The sequence below is a fragment of the Parus major genome, chromosome Z (genome assembly GCF_001522545.3).
Source record: "Parus major isolate Abel chromosome Z, Parus_major1.1, whole genome shotgun sequence".
NCBI classification, from domain to species: Eukaryota; Metazoa; Chordata; class Aves; order Passeriformes; family Paridae; genus Parus; species Parus major.
The window spans coordinates 1,683,799-1,706,559 of record NC_031799.1 but is presented as its reverse complement, the minus strand read 5'-3'; the positions used below and the strand labels follow the sequence as shown (position 1 = coordinate 1,706,559).

At 40.4% G+C, this 22,761-nt stretch overlaps 1 protein-coding gene across 2 annotated transcripts in view; it reads right to left on the bottom strand.

The window, feature by feature from the left end:
- Window positions 1–548: 548 nt before the first annotated feature.
- The window catches only part of ST8SIA5 (ST8 alpha-N-acetyl-neuraminide alpha-2,8-sialyltransferase 5), a 45,939-nt gene continuing 23,726 nt past the window's right edge, over window positions 549–22,761 (bottom strand). For both annotated transcript variants that reach the window (XM_015615456.2, XM_015615457.2), the window contains 6 exons: window positions 20,075–20,167; window positions 17,573–17,659; window positions 14,158–14,302; window positions 11,835–11,947; window positions 8,323–8,415; window positions 549–7,355 (listed from right to left, as the gene is read on the bottom strand). In XM_015615456.2, the coding sequence (XP_015470942.1) occupies window positions 6,893–7,355; window positions 8,323–8,415; window positions 11,835–11,947; window positions 14,158–14,302; window positions 17,573–17,659; window positions 20,075–20,167 (994 nt within the window). In that variant the 3' untranslated portion in view covers window positions 549–6,892. The remainder of the gene's footprint in view (window positions 7,356–8,322; window positions 8,416–11,834; window positions 11,948–14,157; window positions 14,303–17,572; window positions 17,660–20,074; window positions 20,168–22,761) is intronic.

Genomic DNA, 22,761 nt, shown 5'->3' with positions numbered 1-22,761 from the left:
AAAAAAATAGATGGTTGTTTCTTCTGCTATCATACATTACCACAAATATTTTTATATCTATATTTTAATTATCTGAGAATACTGATGGACGTGTAAGCTTGAAAGGCTGAGGCTGAATAAGCCAGACCTGATCCAAAGAAGATGATTTTATATGAAGGATGAAGACAGTAAAGGATGGAGCTGTTAGGAAGGTGTAAGTAGGCAAATCCCAGGGATTGCAGAGGCTTTTCAAAGGCTGCCTGTGCACAGATTGCTACTTCCAGTAATAAATTACCTTACTGTGTCTAGATATTTTATAGACAACAATCCAGAACATTCAAAATATCAAATTTGCAATTTGTATGGTTGCATAACCCTAAATATACTTATATATATATATATATAAATGATGCTGTATCGTAATATAATTTCACAGTGGCATTCTCTAATTTTGTGAACCAATTTCTACCAGCTGAGCTTCCAACACCCCCTGTTCAGAGACACAGAACAGCAGAAAATACAAAATCAGTTTGAAGGCACAATAAGTGGCCCAAAGATTGCTTTTCCCAGAAAACTGTTAAAGTGGTTTGTTTATTCAATAGAATTAAATCATCTTTCAAACACAGTGACACAGACCAAAAAAGAACCAAAAACCAAAAAAAACCCTGATTACTGTTCTAGTTATGGCTTACAGCAATTGATAGGCTTTCTATCACAACCATAGTACAGCTACAGAAACAATAATAAGCCAAAATTACAGGGTGTAAGGTTGACAAAATAAAGGTCAGTCAAAGGACACAAGAGATTAACATCATCATAAAACCAACATTACTCTGCATGGATTTCTCCACCCCCGCTGCCCCTGGCTTACAGAAACAACAAACATAAAACAGATTTATTTTTGTTATAGCCCGAGCTCCCCTAAAATGAAGACACGAAGTTTTGCTCCAGTATTCCCAAACTAAGCATTTGTTCCCCACCAGGTGAAAACCAGGGATATATTCAAGAGGCAGCAGTTGTTCAGTACACTTTACATGGGCTCAATGCAGAGGCTTGATCAGGAACCTCATGGTTGAGAGCAAGGCCCAAAAATGAAGCAAAAATCACCAGATTTTAGTCCTGTCCCAGACAGGGAAGGGAGTTTTCCTCCTTTCCTCATCTCTAAGGGGACAGGCTCTAATGCACACAAGATTGTGTATCACTTGGCCAACACAAGGTCAACAAATAGGAATTAATTCTGCCTTTTCCACACTGCCAAGGCAATATCCAGAGTCTTCACAAGTCGTATGGAGCACTGGAGATACTTCAGTGTCTTGGTCCACCAGACAGTTTCAGGTACAACAAACATCTCGAGAAGCAGCCAACACAGTATCTGATTTTTCTGGCTTAATTTGTCACTGTTTTACATGCTAACAGATTTTACAGTGATTAGTACAGTTAAAAATGTACATCAGCTTACCCAAAGATCAAACACTGAGAACATCTATGGCTTCTAAATAGAAAGTCAGACACATTGGTAACATATTTACATCTTTCAATCCTTGAAGCACTGAGGCAGATTTGTCTTTCTTTCAGTTTCCCACTATGGCCCAGTCCCTCACTTCTGACATTTCTTGGATGCTCAGAGCTTTGGGGAGCATTGGAGGTGCTGACAGCCTGGGACAACCTAACGCCTCTTGTAACATTTGGATTTCTCTTAAACTTATTTTAAAAAGCACTTAAGTACAATTTCAATTTTGAATCATTTTTTCCTTTCTTCTTTTTTTTTTTTTTTTCTTTTTCTTTATTTTCTTTTTAATACCATGCAGACAACACAGGATGCCAAGCAGGCTCACCCACATTAGACAGGATGAAAACAAGACGCAAAATGATGATAATCTGGGAGGGTTTTTTTGGGAGATGCAGGTTATTGTATTGACTTACAAGCACAGACATAAGGCCTGAATTCTCTTTCTGCTGAACCCAAATGTGAACATTGTGGTGGCTTCCAAGGTAGTGGGCTGCATCCTGCCTTGAACACATTCATACCACTGACAAATTCCATGCTGGTATTTTAAAGCAAGCAGAAAAAAAACCCTCTTTTCCTGAGGCCTGTGGTTTACACACATACTGTCAGGTACAGAGGGCTCATGTATGATTTTCAACTACCACGATGAAATGCTTTGCATAGATGAGTTTGAAAAGATAAATTGATGAAATCTGGAAGGGAGAGTGACAGTCACAACACTTCTGCTTCCAGAGAAGCTTGTTCTTTACTCACACCATTAAAAACGTGGTATTGCTACTGCACTGTCTCTAAAGCATATTAAAAAGTGTATTTGAAGTCAAGTGAGGGGGAAACAAGAGGCTGCTCTTCTTGCCCATGATTAAGGCCCATTTCTGGAGCACACCAAAATTCCCACATGCTTCAGTGGATTTTGTAAAGGCCCTAAGCGTAAATACTGACTTCTCTGGAGTGAACTGAAACCTCAGCTCACTCCAGAATTTCCCAGGGAACTTGGCCCTTTAGGGATCGCCGAATTTCACTATTTCCTTTTTCCTGTACTTGCAAAAGCTCCAAGGCTCTCTGCACACTCAAATGCCAGTGAGGTCAGGAAAATAGCCCATTTCAGAGCACTCCACATTCGCTACCCAAGCAGACAAGCCACTTGGGCTCAGAGGATCAGAAAGGACAGATTCCTTCCCTCTCCACCTCTGTGCTTTTTGAAACCTCAGTTTCCCTCCCAGACAAAGCAGAGATTGCTCCTCACTGCCAGGGAGGGCTGAGCACGGGCAGCCCACCCACGCAGCTGCGTCACCACCAGCGCTCCTGCCTTCAAGGCTTGAGCAACACTTCCACTGATTCACCAAACTCCCACAGCAGGGACTATTCTCAGAGCTGGTTTCTTTCCATCTACTGCATCTGGCCATCCCAAGTCACCTTTAATCCACCATCAGCTGAGGCTGCAAGAGGGTAGATTTTTGCAGGACTGGAGGAGCTACCCCTGATTGCTGCAAGATGTGAAACTTCATCTGTCATCCGTGTTATTCCACAGCACTAAAGGCTCTGGAGCAGCTCTGTGCTTGCAGTCTCCCATGCTCCCCTCACATTGTTTCTCCAGGAGACCACAGACCTACTCAGCACAGTGCCTCTCCTCTTGGAGACAGCAGCAGGAGGAGCTGCCACGGCCCTTTTGCAATTCATGAGCTGGCTTTGGCAGCTCTGTTGCAATCACAGGAAATATGCTAAAATATTATAATGGCCCTATCGCCATTGATGCCGTTCTGTCCGACAGCAAAGTTGGATTTCATAAATCAAAAGCAATCAGCTAAACTATTCCAGCTAAATACTTCCTTCCCTTTGATGACAGCACTGCCAGATTCATAAGCCTCCTCTGTTGACCTGACAATGAAGTCAAAGCAATCCTAGTTATGAATTCCAACTGAACTTGCACTGCCAGTGTATGCAGATATCAGGAACTTCTTAAGGGATTCTCCTAAATAATGTGAGGAATTGGGGATTAAACTACAACATTTTCTCTCTCCCTGTCTCAGGCTTCATATCCTCAGGAGCAGAGCTGAGATTACAGCTCAAGCTCAGGATGTGGTACCAGACAGCTGACAGCCTTTCTTCATGGACAGACCAGAATTATTGGTGGGGGCATTTCTCTGCAGCCTGAAGCCTTTTCTCTGGCAAAGCACAAAGTGCTACAGACATCCTTTACTTGCAGCAAACACACCTGACAGCAGCAAAAAACACACTTCTTATCAGTCAAGTATCCAGTTGTTCAAAGGCTAAGATTGGATATTTGGAGCTTTGACTGCATGGGAGAAGGGAAAACAAAAACAGCCCCAAACTCAGACAAATGATTGACTCAGTCAAAAGAATATTTTCTTATGCTCTTCACACAAAAGAATGATGGCAGAAAACAAGGAGGGTCCTTCTTTCTGCAAAAGCCCTTCTGCATATGGCATTTCTGACAAATGCCATAGTTTTGCAATCATTTTTTGAGCAACACCTGAAAAAGGAATCAGAAAGTGAGCATGCTGCAATATGCACTTCATCTCAAGGACTATTTTATATATATTTCATTAATCATCTTTCTGGCTTGTGAATCACTCCTTATATCTAAATGTACACCTATGTACACCTTCACAGAAATTTCTGGGCCTGTTTCTGCAGTCCCTACACAAATAAAATACCTACCCACCTGAATGGGGGCTCTTTTCAGATAAATGTGGCAAGATTGAGCCTTTGGTGCATACGTGCAAGTATCCTGCACACACTTCTTAAAATCATTAAAAAAATATAGTAGCTATAGATTTATAAGCAATCAAAATCTAAACACAGTAAGACTGCACTCATTACAGTGAATTTACATTGCTCATCTACATGAAGCAAACAATGGAAAGGAAATGTCTGTGACCCTGTAATTACAGATTAACTGTAAATGCAGTTTTGCTTATCCTTTTGTCTGTCCAAAAGGATTTCTTGCAATTAAAAAGAGGGATTTGCACTGTTGATTTCTATCAACATATGGATGCTTCTCAAGTGCTTTCCCATCTTTTCTGAAGTGCCTTTTGCAACGTCTCAAACTCCTTTCAGTTGATTTTGTTCACTTCAATCACCACAGTAAAGAAATACCTCTTACTAAAGAAGGTAACCTTAGCAGAGCAGCAGCAGCAAAGCAAACCTGAAGTCACTACTAGTCCCAAACTCAGGCAGAGTAAGGAGTAAGGGCTCTAAGTACCAGCTTCAGTGTCATTAATGCTATCATAAAACTTAATGCACAGCGAGACGGCCAACCTGCAGTGTCACATTGCTCTCTAAAAAGCACTTTCATCACAGCACTTCATTGTCAAAGCCCTTTGCACACAAATTTACAGAACACAGCAAAGACAAAGATCTCTTTTGCATATTGAATCAAGGAAACCATTTCACCTGCAGGTTCTTGGGTGTGCTGCCTATTTCACAGGTAGACAATACGAGGGGGTGCTCAATAACACGCAGTGTAACTCTAAGACCTAAAACACAACACCACAAATAATATATTAAGCTTAAGCACTGGTCCTTCACCTGCCCCTGGCTGGTGCTTCCCAGGTGAGTTCTGACACCTTCATCAAGGATATGGGTTACTTCTAAGGCAGTCAGACCTTGGGAGTCTAGTGTAAATTAAATACACTCTCACACACCATCCAGGTTACTGCTGGCCAGCAGGGACTTTTGAAATGGTGACCATCGTGCTTTCACTTCCTTTGTGATCATTTTATCTGTAGTGTGAGCAAGTTGCACAGCTCTTAGCATAGCACAGACGCTTTTAAAAGAAGCTTTGTGCATTCATGCATTGCAAAATCAAAATCCAAGTCCACATTTGGATTTAAACCCTCTCCCCCCAGCACAAAAAAGATATCCCTCATACAGAAATTTAAACTTCAAATCCTTGATCAAAGATCTTGTTATCTACATAAGACAAGACAAGGCAACAGCCCTAGTGCTTCAGACTAAGAACTTAAACAGGGAAACTCTGTTCATTTAACTATGCCAGCACAGCTGAAACAGCAAACCTCACCTCCTGTGTATGCAACCATACCAGTATGAAGGGGCACATACCAGTGGCCTACTACAATAAAATAAACCTCAGCAGTTTATGGCATCTTTTCTGCTTCAGGATTTTGGCAGCTGTAACAGGTGAAAAATTAGCTTTGGCATACCTCACAGAGCTACACTGATGACATTTAAAGAATATACCACCAGCCCTTTTACTATCCTAATAACATTCTCAATATACTAAAACGCCACGTTAAGACATTTGATGTCTCAAGATGCATAATTTTAAAATAAGCATCATAATCTAAGCCACAAAATAACTTCTCTGATTTTTAATTTCATTTCCTGGCATCAACTTATTACAGATACCTGAAAGTGTTAACTCCACCTGCACAACAGAGAATCAACATTCAGGTACTTTTACAAAGTCTTCAATAAAAATCAATGAGGAAACGGGTTTTTCTTCTATCTTATGCTGAACCGAAAAATCAACTTGTAAAATATAACTATGTAATCCCCTTGCTCTTCATCTCAAGAAAACCTTGTGAAGGAGCTTGCTGCTTCAGCAAGGACTCCAGTGTGATGCTGAGATGGTGGCTGTAGGAGGAAGTGCACACATTGCCATGTGTTAGCCAGAAGGAAAGCATCACAGACAAGGAGAAAGGAAGCACAATCAGCAGAGGAGAACAGAAATGCAAGACGCAAGAAGGAAGAAGAAATAATCTCTAAAACAGTATCACAACACGATTCACACAGTTACCTGATGCTGTGAATGGGAGTTCAACATTCTGTTCTATCCTGACTGAAAAAATTCATAAAGTGATTTTGTTTATTCCTAACGCATCTATCTGCTATTTTTGATCAACACTTTGTGACGTTACAGAACAAAGATTTTAAGTTATATATCCCCATTAAGCTATAATGCTAAAGAGTATTTTCAAAAACCTAAAGGCCAGAGAACAGAGTGTTCAATAAAATCTGACAATACCCCAAGGTACTCGATTCAGAAACCTATGTAAAGTCATACAATCTATGCTAAAATTCTCCACCACTGTTTTTCCTCAAAAGTTTGGTGCTTTTCTCCATAGTGAAATGATAAATATATTAATGTGCTCTATTTATCCCTAAATGTATTGTAAATGTGCTTCTAATCTGATTTGCTTTCTAGGACAGCGTGTACCCTGGGGCACGGGAGTTTTGCTTCTCCTACACTCTTATGGACCCAACTCTGCTAGCAGGAAAGATGCTGGTATCCTAGATCTTATGGGATTCAATGCTTTGAGGAAATTTATATCAAACAATTATTGCATAATCTCGGGGTGTAACAAAACCTCCTACACCTTACACAGGCCATCGAGCTCCTGCCACGCTTTCTCAGTGTCCCTGTCAGCTGCAGGTCCCCGTGTGAACCCGCAGGATCCCCTTGCTGTGCATGTGTAGGAAATTGAATATTTCCGAGGGCATGGCGTGGAAGCCGGGGCGAGGCTTCACATTGTCGTAGTAGTGGTGAGTTATAAAAATCCCTGAGGGGTTCATGGGGAAGGCCCAGAAGCCGAAGAGGTGCACCTCCTCGCAGAGCTCCATGGCCGCAGTCACCAGGATCAGCCCGGTGCTGACCCGCTTGGCCCGCACGCCCTGGCCGAGCCAGTAGCGCGAGACATTGATGAGATACTGGGGGTGGAAGTAATAAACAGCCTGCTGGGACTCGAAGTCGTCCAGGACGTACTTGACCCGGATGGACACGTCCGTGTTGCGCGTGTTGTAGAAGGCCGGCAGCAGCACGGACGCGTTCTCGTACACCTGGAGCACGTCGTAGAAGGGCTTCCTCCACTTCTCCAGCTTGTGGAATCTGAAGGAGAGAGGGTGAGAGGGGTGGTCAGCCCATTCCCAGCAAGAATACCCCAATGGGCTTTTATTGAAATATTGCTGACATGGAGATAATTGAGATGAGGCTTCAGTTATCAACGGGAATGTACTTAGATTTGTTATCAAATCTATTACTTACATTTTGTACAGCATCAGCATGAAATGTAGGGTGAAAATTCAGGCAAAATAAAAAAATTCATAATAACCTTGTGGGCATTTCTGATCATGTCTCACTTCTCATGGTATTATTAGAAGTATGTAATTTTTCCATGCTATGTAGTGCACCATGCAGTGCAGAGCTGTATAAAGAAGTGCTGAACACCAAAGCTAGCATTTAAAATATCTAACTTTAACATTTTTAATAAAAATCCAAAATCAAAGAAATTATTTTATGTTGCTTGAGAAAAGAAACATATTCCCCCATCAAGAAAGGAAAGCAGTCATGGTCCCAGATACGTCACAAGGTAGCATTGGGGCATTAACAAATTTAAAATTAAAATCACCTAGTCAGTCTTGTCTATGGTAAAGTTTCACTGACATTTCTTTAAAACATATGGCAATTTGTGCTACTTTATTTACTTCATTATCTTAATTTTACAATGTTTATGACTCTGATTCTATGACTTCAGCATTTCAGGTGGGATCCAGTTTCTTTCACCCTGAATGTTTCCAAGACATTTGACTGGGACTTGCAAACAGAGCAGTGGAAGGATGGATCCGTTGTTTTAATTTTAGCTCATTGCCTTTCCATTTTCTGTCATCAAAGTGCAGGTTTAAGTGTTTAACACATTTCTACAACTTGTTACTTACTCAATTCAGGATGAAATGTATGATTCATAGTGATGGTATAAAGTAGGATTTGGGAAAAAATATTGTGCAACAGAATTAAGTTAAAGGTAAATTTGAGAAATCGAGAGAAATGGAAATAATAAAAAAAATCCAGAAATAACCTCTCAGTGATTATACTGGGATTGACAGTCACGACATCTGTCTTCACCCCAACGTCCATGAAGTATTTCTCAGATATAGGAGGCAAATTGCATCTATAAAAGAGAGAAATTAGTAAAAAAGTTAAAAATTTCCTTTCACCTATTCAGGACTAGAAAATATAATTTATTTAAGCACTTCTGCCAAGCGACAAATCTACAAACAGAGTGAGAATTTAAAATTGTATCAAAACATGCTGATGCCCAAACTATGCAATAATCTAACAAATTCTTGAGGGCTGTGTGAAGACCTCTCTTGTTCCCTCACCAGTGAGAGATGACCCCTCTTTGCAGGTGTAGCCAATGCTTATTTTGCCTCCTAAATAGCAATTTACCTATTTACTCTGGCAGTTTAGGATGAGAAATGGATTGAAGCTCCAAGGGCAATCAGCCCATGAAATCAAAGGATTGCTCTGCAGTAGCTGAGATGTATTCAATAATTAATAAACTATATCTAAAACACTGCCTTTAAGATGTTTTGGTTTATACCCAGGAGAATTTAGGGGAAATGTTCCACAAGAGACAAATCAATCCAGACCTAATTAATCCCAAACTATCTGCTTCATTTCCTTTTCCATTTATAAGCATCTCCCAACACGGCAATAATAGCAGCAATTCTGACTCTACAAGTTCACCACAGGACATCAAAGTTATTGGAACCAAACTGGAGAGATTTGCAAGCCCCGACTTTGCCCAACCTCCATTCACCTTGGCCTTGTCCTAGATACAGCATCTCACAAAATTTAGAGCATCCCTCAAGAGATGCTGAAGTTACTGAAACTCACACTCACAAGCTACCACACCGTCTTTGCTTCCAGAGGAAATCCAGCTGAAAAAAACATCAGCATGTGCTTTCAGGGATAAAACATGTGGCCTGGAAACTGGTTTTAGACTCAGTTTAAGCTCAAGTTAGGCACAGAGTAACATTTTGAAAGCTTTTTGAAGTGATCTGCAAGCCTCCATTAAGACCATCACGGTTAAGAATCCTACATATCAAAAATATTACTGTGCCTAATTCTCCAAGTTGTCCATATTTCTGAAGATCAGGGCTGAGTAAAACAGGGAGAAAACTGTGATGATATTTAGGATAAGAGATGCTTACTGTTTTCACAATACCACAGTTCAGGATAATATCTCAGTCAAAGAGAGAGGACAGTTTGGGAAGCAGAAGAGGGCACAAAATTCCTTCAAGTCCTTCTAACGCTCAGAAGGTTCACATCCACCTTACAGGTAGTCCATATTTATCAGGTCAGAGAATTGTTTTTGGCTCTCCTTTTCACAGACAATACCATTTCTAGCACTTTCCTCTGCTGCAATTCAAATCCTTAGGCACCCAAGCACTGGGCACTGTGCGTATTAGATTGTATTTGAGGAAAGTCTTCAAATAATCAGTTTCAATATTTCTGAACAGGAAATTCACACCAGGAGTGAGAGTGACTGAATTTTCTGAAGGCAATAATGCCTTATAAAAACTGTCCCATCTACACAAACTGTACTTTTCTCATAAAACTACAAAATCTCACCCCCTACAAGAGGAATCCCATCTCTAAATTCACTCAGTGTTTCACCACAGAGCTCTGCTCTGGCCAGTAGATGGAGACAGACAATAACTGCTAGTGAATGCAATTCTAGTGTGTATTTTATATATTCTATTGTAGTATATCTAATTGCTTTCAGAATTGACTTCCCAGAACAATCCTAGCTGCATGCTGCTGGCTGCAAGAAAAGATTTCCCCAAGTGTCCTGAAGGTATTGCTGAATGTAATCAGGGCTGCATAAGCAGCTTGTGAAATGTTTTAAATTATTTCACTGGTGACCAGGATGATGATTTCTGATAGTTTGTCAAGTGGTGACTGGAAAGCAGATGTGTTTAGACCTGACCTTGAACACAAGCTTTACTTTAAAACTGATGTCAGCAGACCTAGAGTTTTAAAATACTGGCACATATTTGTGTATAATCCACATTTTGGAGATGGCAAACCAGGTTTGTTTTTTTTTTTTATAACTGATATATTTATTCATATTCTAGTTCTGACTAAACCCTCTATTTAATTGTTACTGTTACCAAACACAACCAAATTTCTAAGTTCTGTAATAGTCTCCTTTTTTTACCAGTTTTGATACAGTTCAAGGAAGAGCAGCAGTAGTAAAGCAGGATACCTATTAAAAGTCCTTAAACATAAATGATATTTGCCAGACATATTTCAGACTCTGCTTGAAAACTTGCCATCTCCATGTGTCACATGGGCTGCTCTTTTCATCCATACTTATGGTTGTGGTCCAACACAACAGCAGGGAATCCACAGTAATTATTTAATGCATATGGAATACATTAGGCTTTTAAGAAAAAGAATTATGTGAAGCCTGGACTTTCCTGCAGACTTTTTTTTTTTTTCATTGAAAAGTAAGGTAATATTTTTCTGTAAAGTTGAAGTAAGAGGCAGACACAAGGGTCTGAAAACAATGAATGCTGAATGTAGGACCTGTAAAATTTTTCATATGATGTCAAATTAAATTAAGACTGCACTGAACCAAAATCTGATCTAATTTTTGCTGGTGTGAGGTCAGAGACATTAATTGTTTTATGCATAGTTATTCTAAACTGACAACAACACAACCAGGATCAGAAAATAGGCCAACTGAAATAAAGAGATTTTTCTTTTCTAGAGAACAAGTCATGAATCTGTGAGCTAGCGGTCATATGCCATGACCCAGGCAAAGAGCTTAACAGGATTTAGAGAGAGATTAGTCATGCATATGAATAATAAAAAAATCTTTCTCATATATATTAAGGATTATAAAACTGCTGCTAGACTCTCTTATCCAGGGACACTCATCATGGAACATCCCATTTTGTGCAAAACCTGGATAATTCCACATGTAGTGAGGAGCAATGAAGGCTCTTAAGCTTTAAAGTTATTCTGGTGACTCTGGAGGCTCTGGGTTGATTATTGATTACACCAAGTCCTGTTACTGTGCACCTGAGCTCTGCACCAGTCCAGAAACACACCTCTGAGGCACATCAGCTGTGAGCTATTAACATCTCACCAAGCTGCTTGTCACTCAATAGAGGTCATACCTCTGGCTCAGGTCTGACCCAAAAAACTATGCCCAGGTTCATGGGACACTGCTTATAGGCTAATATCCATAGAAGGATAAATCCACAACCTCAGTGGTAGGGGATATCCTGAAAGAGAGCATCAGACTTTGCAAAAAAAATCAGTTATTAGCCTTATGGAGTTAGGGAGAAATAATTCCTCAGAGCTTATTAAAAAAAAAAAAATTATAAATTAAGACGATTTGGGGTTTTTGGGTGTTTTTTTTTTTTAAACGTGTCTTTTTGTGCAAGAAGCAAGCTTGACATAGCCAATTTAGCAAATGTCATGTTTCCACGTGAGAGAGAATAGCTTTTCAATGTTCTACTGTCGTTAGGAAAGGCAAAAAAAAAAGGAGAAAACTGGAGCTGTGGTGGTTACCGAAAGACAAAATCTGCACTGTCAATCTCCCGGCCACATCTGCTGTTCTTCAGAATTCCTCCATTCCCAACCACTGCACATCTCTTAAACTGGGAGCGGTGGTACGGCATGTCCTGCAACAGCACGGCAAGGAAACAGTTAAAGACCCCAAAACATGCAGCCAGAAACTCTCTTTTTCACTTTTTCCCTTATTTCCTCTGCAGCTGCACCTTGATGCTTTCACCACAGGATGCTGGCACTGGTTCTGGGGTGCAATATTGCCTGTACACAAAGTGATGGGATATTTTGCAGTGCAGGCAGCAAACCCGAGTGGGAAGAAACCCATAACCTATTCTTTTTCCCCAGGTTCAGTAGCATAAGGAGTAATTTTAGACATTTGTTTTCCCCTTTGATTTCCACATCAGGGCACAAACCATAAATTAGTGTAGTTCAGCTGTTTTCTGAGCTGCTTGCAAACTGCTGGCTCCTCAGGCTCTGCTGTCCTGCTTTTGGGAAGTCTGTGCACAGAGCTTCAGGAAAGCCCAAGAATTCTGTCAGACAGCACATCACAGAAAGCAGCCCAAATTTTAGTGCTGACCAACTCTAATTGCACTGATAGCATTAATGATTATTAATTAGCATTTGCACTACCAGCACTTTGCTCAGGCACCTTTTTGGACTGGTGGAGGATGCATCTTCCTGTAATCATTGGGCAGAACCCTGCCTTTTACACACACAGAGATGCAGCTGCTGCCGAAGCCAGAGAGAGTGAAAATCACATCTTGAGAACAAACCGGGCTGTTAGGGTGAGAGGGCTGTGACGCAGAACTGAGCCACGCTACACCTTATGAATATGTAGGGATGTGCTTATATAAGCATGAGAGTGCTCGTTTTTGGTACATACATATTTTATCAATAATCTCATGCTGCAAACTACAGAGGGATGCAGGAGTGGCTTGACATTTCTGGGTGATTATTCCCAGGATCTTTCCACGGCATCCATAAGCCATGAGGCAAAAAGGGCATGCAATTACACCTGTCTGAGGGAAGCAGCAGCTGTCTGAGAGAGAGGAAATATGGAGCTGTCTGTGCTTTATGCAGTGATTTCTTAACACAAGGTGCCTCAGCAGCCCTGGAAGGGAAATCAGAAGCCAGGTGCCCATGCTTAGCACAAGGCTCTTGCCTGTAGAGCATTGCTTCTGTGTTTGCAGCCCTTTATTTCCTACATGTGCCAGGCTGCAGTCCTGCTCCTGTGCAGGGAGGTGGCTTTGGTCACTGCCCAGTGACTCCCAAAGGCATTTTGGCATGTAATGACACCTTCACAGCATCCTGATCACACCTGGACAAAAAACACATCAGCTCTGGCACACTCCTAGCAGATCTCAGGGATCCAGACTTTCATGCACTCATCTGCCTAATAGGGCAGGGTTTTGAGGACAATACTCCTGGACTCAGATGCATCCATTATTTGCATGTCTCCAGATGCCAAAGTGCTCTCCTGGATCCGAGCCTTTCCCCTGCTGCTGCCCCAGTTCCCCATGTGCACGTTCAGACAGCAGCACTTCCCTGCCTCTCAGCAGTGCTTGGAAAGCCAAAGGATTAGAAGTGGTTGTACCCTGAAGGACAGGTTAAACATCACAAATCTAAGTGCTTAACCTGAATATACATCTGCCTTTTCCACAGGGATAAATTTCAGCTAGCCCCTCCAAGTATGCTGCTGCAAATTGAAGGGGTGTGCCTTGTGATGAATCCACATCAGCCCATTCCTGCATATTAGTCACTATGTGCAGAGGGAACTGCCCACTGATTATAACCTTGAATACCCCTGGAGGTCAAGTGTTATTTGCTGGAAAGGTTTTGAATAATAATGATGAATACATTTAAAAATCATGAAGCCTGTTCACAGATAATCTGCAAACAGAAGTATAAAAATAGTCACTGTGAATATGAATTATAAAATAAACATGCCAAAAAGAAAAGCAGACCTACCCCCAAATGTTGGATTTATTATATGTGAATATTATACTTTAAAAGAGTTCTGATCAGTGTCTCTTTTATTTAGCTTTCTTATTTCATTATCCACTTTGCTTCTAAGTCAGCAATATTCTGTAGGAAATTACATATATATATATATATGTATGTATGCATTGTATGCATATATTTTGCAGACGACCACCAGAAAACAGAATAAGTATTTTATCAAAAAATAAACATTTTCAAAATACAAGCAGTGAAAAAAAAAAAGTCAAACAAGTTCTAAATGCTTGGCTATAGGATAGAGCCTAATGCACTGTCTAAATGCCTAAAGCACAGTGAAGCTGATGCTGCAAATGGGCAGAGGCACCTTTGGAAACATCTTGAAGATTTCTTGGTTGATATGAAAGATTCCACTCGTGTCCACTTCATATTTCAGTTTAGTTCCCAAAGGAGTATTTTTCTGGGTGGTGAACAGAAAGGATGGAGCATTGCAACACCTCGACAGAGTAGACCTGTGAAATGAAAAAGAAATAAGATCAAGGAGCTGATGGCATGACATGGGATTTGTTGTTACTCCTAACAAGGTATTTTTCACTAAAAAGAAACTTTTAGCTCTAGGATGGGTAAAATGGTGGTTTGCTGGATTTTCATTCAAAAAACTTCAGAATCAGGGAAACTTTCTTTGATTGAGAAAACTATGGCCAAACAAAAAGAAAAGAGAGTAAATGAGACACCTCACTTGTCTTTTCTAGACTGTGGGAAATCCATGTGCAAATTCTGCCCTGCTCTAGTCCCTAAAGATGAGCTTCTACCTCCAACATCCTGGCAAAACCACCTTAATGAATTAATCCCTCTCTACCTTAGAGGCCTTCAACATTTTATAAATTATATGCTTGTCACTGGGCAGGAAATGTAGGGGGTTAAAGAGTCCCTCTGGGGATGTGGAAATATGGCAGGGCAGTATTTAAACACAGCAATACCCAAAGACACTGCTCCACATATCAGATTGCTGTGGAGCACAGCGTGCTTTGATTACAACAAAAAAACTTTCAAATATCTTAGTTTTGCCCTTGGCCTTGCACATGTGTGTATCAGGAAGATGATGTGGCCCCAACACATGGGTACCAGGCAAACTGGTCATGCCTAAAACTCCAGATTCTCAGGCAAATGACCAATATTTTCTTGGTCCCTGGGACAAAATGGAAGAAATTCCATTGCAAATAAGAGCAGAACAAAATCCCAACCACGGGATTCAGAGTAAGAGAGAAAAAAACATTCAGCTCTGATCCCTTTGCCATGTTCCATGTGAAATGTTAATGGGAAAAGCAGCTTTGCAGAGAAGATTCCCTTTGCCAGGTTCCATCCTTCCCTGAATGCTTTAGTTCTTTTACTGGTGGCACTGAAAGCCCTGACTTCTGCTCACTCTTATTCCAGAGATGGTTTCTTTCTCAGTCAACACATTTGATACCTTTAATGAAAAATACGTGTCATGGTGAATGTGCAAGCACATGAGGACAAAGCCAAATGGCTCTCAAATAACCCAGATTAAATACCTTGCCTCTAGGGTGTGTGGCCTCATATTCTAAGTTGGAAGAATAAGCCAGTCTTCTTTATGGGCTTTATTACAAGCACAAGAAAGCAAATAGAGAATTATGCAAATATTTCAGTGATGTCCAATTACTCTCATATACTTGAGTCATGCAGGATGGCACAAAATGACCGTCAGATCAAGGCAGCAAATGAGACTGAAAAAGTCAATGACTAATGTCTAACAGCAAAAACAATTACAAGCAGATAGTGAAATTGAATTGTTATAGTTGGGATATGAGAAAAACCTCTTCACTGGCTGCTCCTTAAGGAATTGAAAGAGATGTTCTTCCTTAATGTCCAGCTGGTTTTCCAGAGGCACAGTCCTTTATGTGAATGCCTAATATCTGATGGAAGAAGACTCTCAGGGAAATTGCTTTCCTTAGTCTCCAGATACAAACTCTATTGTGACTTTTGCCCTTCCTCCCTCTCTGCTGCTTAAGCAGCTGCCATTTAAAATCCGCTGGATTCTCCCCATCTCACATGATGGTCCAGGACTGGCAAAGCTCCAAATCCCACAGCTCAGAGGGTTACACGTTTCAGCCTCCTCCTAAAGAACCTCCAAACTCAGAGATTTTGGTTTGCTTTTAAGGGACAGCAGCTTCCCCACACATTCACACACCGATGTCTCTGCCCCACTGAACACAGATGAAACAGACTTTAGACATCTTTTTCTTTTTAATTACAAGCACTACTGTTCCTGAAAGCAGCTGACAAAGATTATGTTAGATCTGGGTGCCAGTTCCTGGAGCAATGATGTATCAGTCAGGCAGGTACAGGCAGTGACAGGAGTCTTTCATCTCTTTTTTCTTTCAGTGCACAGGGTGGAGAGGAGTTCTTTGTTTAACGTGCTGGTGTTGGTGGCCTGAGATAGATTGATGGTCTTCCTGGTGGTCTTTGGATAGTCCTTTCTCATTGCTCCCAGCTCTGCTCTGGCCTCCAAACCGCAAAGGGCACTTTTCCATACCTCAAAGTGCTGCTTGCTCTCTGGGCACAATCATTACTCCTCTCACTCCAGCTGTTTTTTAAAATAATGAGCTACAATCCTGAATGACTCCTCTTTTTAAAATGGCTCTGATAATTGCCTATCAAGTAACTTCCAGGAAAAATACAGAAAAACAACAACAACAACAAAACCCAACAAAACAAAAAACCAAAAAATAAAATAAAACAAACCCTCCTCCCCCCAAAACCCCAAAAAAACAAACAAAAAACCTCGAACACCTAAAAAACTTAGGTGTGGAGATCATGTTGGAGAAACTGTTATAAGCCTGAGACTATACATGTTATTTTTAAAGATGTCAATGACTAACTTAGCACATGCATTCTCACATTCTCTCATTAACTCCTGACAGCTATTTCCTGGAATCATGCAAGAGAATTTGGGATAAAGCTGTGGGCCCTATTATAAACAACAGCTCTGAATTGTACCAGTGACTTGCAGACTTCAGTCTACAGCACTTTTCTTGAAATAGTGTGTTCTCTCAAAACCTACTCAAATATGCCACTGGAATATATAACATTCAAAAATTGTTTTGGCTTCAATCTACTCTTGCCTTCACAAGGCCAGTTTCAAAAGCTGTGTCTTGAGAGGATGATGGAGGACCTTCAGCAGAGAAGTCACACAAAGAAAGACAGAACACTACAGAAATAAACTGAGAGGTCTCTGAAGACCCGAAAAAATATGTAGATAATCAGTGAGTAATAGCTGAGAAGCCATTAAAATAAAAACAAAAACCAAACAACAAGAGGAAGTCATTAATAAGGCCTGACAGTATCTAAAACACCCAGAAGAAAACCAGTTTGAGTATTTTGTAGGCCAGATTTTCAGTATCACCAGTGATTTTACCATTCCAAGCCAGAGTTAGGTTGACATGTGAGGTGCAGCCATTAAACCTCATCTCCATCCTCATTGCTCACCCAAATAACATTTGGAAATTTTCCCCACACCAAATTCCTTGCCTTTCCTGGAAGACCGTTCCACATGTCAGAAAAGCATTCTTTTACTCCTGCTGCTGTTTTTGTTTTCTTTTTAAAGTAGGGGGAAAAGTCTACATTTATTCAAAAGGATGGTACTCCAAATGTTGTCGTGCTTACTCTTGCTATCCATAGGAAATTTTGATCTCTCTCTGCAGGAAGCTAAACTCAAACTAAAGTAAATTTTAGTCAGTCTCATTAATGTGAGCTATTCTTACTTGAATAAATTGGCTTCTGTGACATTCATCTCCCATTTGCACATCTGTAGGCTCTTCCATCTGTCAAACAATTCAGTTTGTTTCACCCTAAAATATAAAAAAGAAAGAAAAACATAAAAATTTAGTTTATTACAAGGGCTTAATTTCCTAAAACAGCTGCAGATAGAGTACCATGCAAATTGATGGGGCAAATCAGTCAGTCTAGACAGTGCAAAATTTATAATTTTTCTTCCTTTTTCTGCTCAGACATAGCCACTCTAAGCTCCATGTATGCAAGAATTGATGTTGGGGACTGATTTCTTCTCCCTGAAAGGCTTTCTCCATTTTTTTTCAGGATAAAAAATGCAATATTGAGCAAGAAGCATGTACTCTACCAAAATCTGCTGGAAAGCAAATGGGTTTAGGAGAAAAGGTGCACAAAGCAGAAGAGCCCAGGAGGGGATTACCAGAAAAGGGGATTAATTTGGCCAACACATTTTGGTGAGGTTAACTTAATCTGTGAGATCCTACAGCACAACACTGTAGGTAAATTTATTTTATGAGCAATTTATGAGCTCACATGCAGGGATGAGTCTGTGATGGTAAGAGGAAATGAAAAGCTCTTTACATAAGGATCTCTACCATCTCCCCTGCTAATCAATATACCTGTAGTCACATTAAAAAAAAAGAAAAAAGAAGAAGAACATTCCTATTTCAGCTAGGCTGATAGAGGATGACTCATTTTTTGATGATATCACCAATTCCAAGAACTTCCACACTGAAGTTCACACATATTCTTGTGCGTTTGGACAACAGAGATAATGAAGGCTTTGCAAATATCTGAGGTAGGAAGCAACTGCATAATCTGGCTAAGAAATTTGGAAGTCTGTGATTTCTGCTAGATTGATGGGTCTTAATGAGTTCTCTTCAGGCTTGAGGGCTTTTAATGTTTGAATAAAGCAAAGACTTTTAAGATAATTATATATTTAGTGTGAGTAGAACATAGCTTTTCCCAGGCTGAGGAAGTTACAGGAAAGAATTAGGTCATATTGTACTTTCTGTAGCCCACCAGAGCACATTAACTTGGAAATCTTCCATTACCATAAGGGCTGACTTGGGAAACATAGCACATTTGAATCAAGAACATCAGAAGAGACCAGCAGGGTAGAAGAGCTTAATGTCAAGTGGCATCTAGTGTGGAATTAACTCGTATCTAGCTGAGCAGGACTCCACAACTTTCCTTGGGCCACTGGGTAAAGCTGAAGAAAAATTAGGAATTCTCTGTGTCCTCTGATAAGTATGTGAGGGGAAAAAAAAAACCAAACAATTCAGAACTCCCCATCTTCAGCAGAACATTGGCAGAAGTGTGACATTCTCACCCCTCCTATTTATTTTTAAGTGCTGCTAGTCAGCAAGCAGTGCAAAGTGTGTTACTCGTGTATCCTTTCATCCAGTGCAGAAGGCAAGGACATAACCTAGATTTTGCTGTGCACAAAGTCAGTGAGGGAGACATGCTCAGATTCATGCAGACCTGGAGCAACAAACTGTATTTTCTGTAGCCCTGGCTGATTAATGTTAAGCACCTGTGGAGATGCACTTTGAACTGACATTCCCAAGGCACTTTGCAGACCTTGTGTGTTGCCTGTAACATTACTAAACCACTGGCTTTAGACGTGGTGAGGGATTAGGCATGATGTAAGCACCTCAGCTCAGTGAAATGCTGAAAATGCAAAAGGGTAACACTAAAATTACCCAGCTGTGCACTGATGCACTGGCAAACTCACTTTTTTCACCCAATTCCTTTGCTTTGACTTCACGTATATATCTCACTCAACTTATTGGCTTCCTGACATGCTCATTGGACCACAAGAAACAATTTAGAGATATTTTATTGTTTCCCAGAATCACATTTTCTTACCTTTTCATTGAGGGGTTTTGAGTTGTGAAACTCTCTGCTTTTTGCAGAGGTCAAAAATAAAAATACTCTGAAAATATTTAAACAAATTAATAGAAAGGTCTATTGTCCACTCTGATTACTCCACTCTGGACTCTTTCTACCAGTCCACAAGTTTCCATGCCAGTATTTGTTATCAAGAAGGGCTGAGAGTTTTCTTCTTTTCTTACCCTTCACTACTGGCCACTGTCAATGAAAGAGCCTTAAGCTAGATGAACACTTGCATGAGTCAGTCTGGCTGTTCTTTCTCTTTTATTACTGGAAATATGATCTTACAAATGCTGTATTTAATTCCCAGCAATAATTCTGGGCCTGGCCAAAATGCCTCAATGTATGGGAAAAGCTTTTATGTTTTGCAAATGCACCTCAGATCAAATTAAAAAACTACTTGCACAGGAAAGAGAAGGTTAGGGATCCCTTCTGAGGTCTCTGTTGATGTGATCTCTTGAGCCTTGAATCTTCAGACAGTGTCATTGTAAGATACCATTCCATCCTGCCTCAGAATTAACATTCTTAGTGATGCTTTTATTGCTAAATACTTCTGCTTTTTACATTTAGTTCATACTTACATAGACAAGACCTTCACCTCAATGATGTCCTGCCTTAATTCCAGGCATTTCGTAGAGTTGTATTCCAAAGGCCCCTCATAAAACTCAAAATACCTGAGGAAGGACAAGAAAATATACCATAAATAAGGTTTAGGCTAGAATGATTGTCTTGGACATCAACATAATTTTGCTGAAAATTGTCATTTATGACTTTTGCCACACTTGAGGCTGCACTGCCTGGCCCACAGGCAGCTTGTTCCTTCATAGGAAAGCACAGATCACCCTGCTGGTCCCAGAGCAGTCTCCCATGCCCAGTTTGTCCATTCCTACAGGAGTTCACCTATCATGAATCAACAACAAGGACCAGCTACCTTTTCCAGAGGTCAGCACTTGGCAGCTGGAACTGAAAGTCACAGCAAAAGCACTGATCATTTAAGGATCACCTTTCCCATCTTTTGGGACCTGACTGTGCTGGGTTGGAAAAAGCACTACCATAAAAGTGGAAGAGGTTGTATTCTGTTAGTGGAGGCTACTCCATAGCTCCTGAGCTTTTCACTGGGATTTACTCTTTTGGTCTGTTTGGAAGGGAATGGAAACAGGGATTATATTCTGGAAAAAAAAATTGAGAACAAAAGGATTTGAATGCTCAGACACAGTACAAGTAACAGTGATATTCTTGATTAAAATATAGGCATAAATATTTACTTTATTGGCTAATTTCTTTACCTTAGTCACTGGACTGAAGGGGAAGAAAAACACAGTGTTTTTACTCATGTCTGGGGAAAAAAAAAGCCCACGCTGTCAAGTAGATTCAATGAGTCTGTGTTGAAATGACAAATAAGATTTAGGGTTTAAACCAAGCTCTGCAGCAGTTTCACTCCTAATCATTAGAGGTCTGTATTAGAACCTAATTCCTAGGAATATATACATATACATACCCATGAAGCACTTCAGAGGACAATGAAAACTTAAAAGAAGATGACCTGGAGGAATAGGTAATATGAACAAGGCTATAGGAAGCTCTTTTGATGGATCCTTTAAAATCCTGGAACTCATGAAGTTGTAACTCCAAGAACTCCATTTTTGAATCTTCATTGAGAAACATAAGATTTCTGGAAAAGCTTAATTTAAACCACCACTGGAAATGTAATATTTGAGGTTTGTGTTATTGCAAAATAATTTCAAAATTCATGTTTGACCCATGTGTGACTTGAAAAATTCCACAAGCCTCCCAAAGCAAAAACAAAATTTGCTTTCAACTGGGAATGTTTCTGTCCTGCCAAATGCTGCTTTAGAAAGTGTCTCCTCCACCTCTCCCTAAGGTTTTCACCACCTCAGCTTTGTCAAAGCCCAAATCAAACATTTCTGTGATCCAGTGAAAGCCACAAACCTTAAGACTGAAAGGAGGAAGCTCATGCTTAACAGGTGGAAGAAGTAGAACAAAAACATTCTTAATAAAGAAGTCAGAAAAACACAATGGCTCATCTTTTAAAAATGTGGCTATTTATAAATGTGTTTGTATAGCCTTCTAGGCAATAAAAGTGAATTTTTATAAGTTTTGTAGAGTAAATTATGTAGTTAAAGTCTTCCAAAATCAATGAGAACTCTATGGAAATACTTTCTTAGCCTGCTGAAGGGAGACCTAACATGAATCTTCACCCGGGCTTTCCAAAAAGCTCCCACTCTCCCTCCCTCAGCTGAATTATTCACCTGGACATTCAGCAATTACTGAGGGGAAGCTGAAAGCCACTGCCCTGACACGTCTCCTATGTGCTTGTCTTGTTGAACTGGAGCTGAGCAACTTGTGAAAAGGTTTCAACTGGATTTGGATTAAGAGCCCACCTGCTTGCACCAGGCCAAAGCCCTGTGTGGATGTACTCCAGGTAACTTCCCCAAACTAAACCAAAATATCTCTTTAGACAGCACCAGAGAACTTCTTACTGATCACAGAATTTTCCAGGGCTGAATGAGTCCCCTCTGGCTACCAGTACAGACTACATTTTAATCCTCTGAAATAATAGTTTTTCTGACTTTCTTTTGCAGTATCAATCCTTTTCTTTGTCTCTTTGAGTCAGACAATGTGGCACCTTGGATGTGCATGTTCTACACAGTAACTAGGGGCAGGTCACACCCCCACACAAAACTCAACACCTTACACACCCCTCCTGCTTCAGAGGGTGTGCAGAAGTGAGCAGTGCCTATCAGCCTCATCCTCACCTGTCACCTAACACTTCATTTCAGTACCTTGAATGTGCCTCAGGACAGATAAGCGGAGCAAAAATCTAGATTAACATTTATTTTTATCTTTCCTGTGCACTTCTGGCTGTGCTGCTAAGTTAGAGAGCGGCAGCTCAGATGTCAAACAGCACATGCTGTCACGTGGGAACACCACAGCACAGGAAAAACTGCCTTCAGCCCATGGCATTGGAGTCAAATACGTCATTTTATGAAATGGAGATGAAATTTCCTGTGTCCCAGCCATTCCCTTTGATCGTTGCCTGTTTACTCAATCCACAAACCAAAAATAGAAATGAAAAATGATGTGTTACCAAAGCAGCAGAAGGTTAAGGAGGAATGGACTGGGTCAAAAATAAACCACTTCTGGATCTGAAAGGAAATCAATCCATGAAACAACACTGTGTTTCTAGGAGAGCTATTCCATGAGCCTATAGATTGAGAAAGCACAGGACTGTCCTGCAAATCTCTAA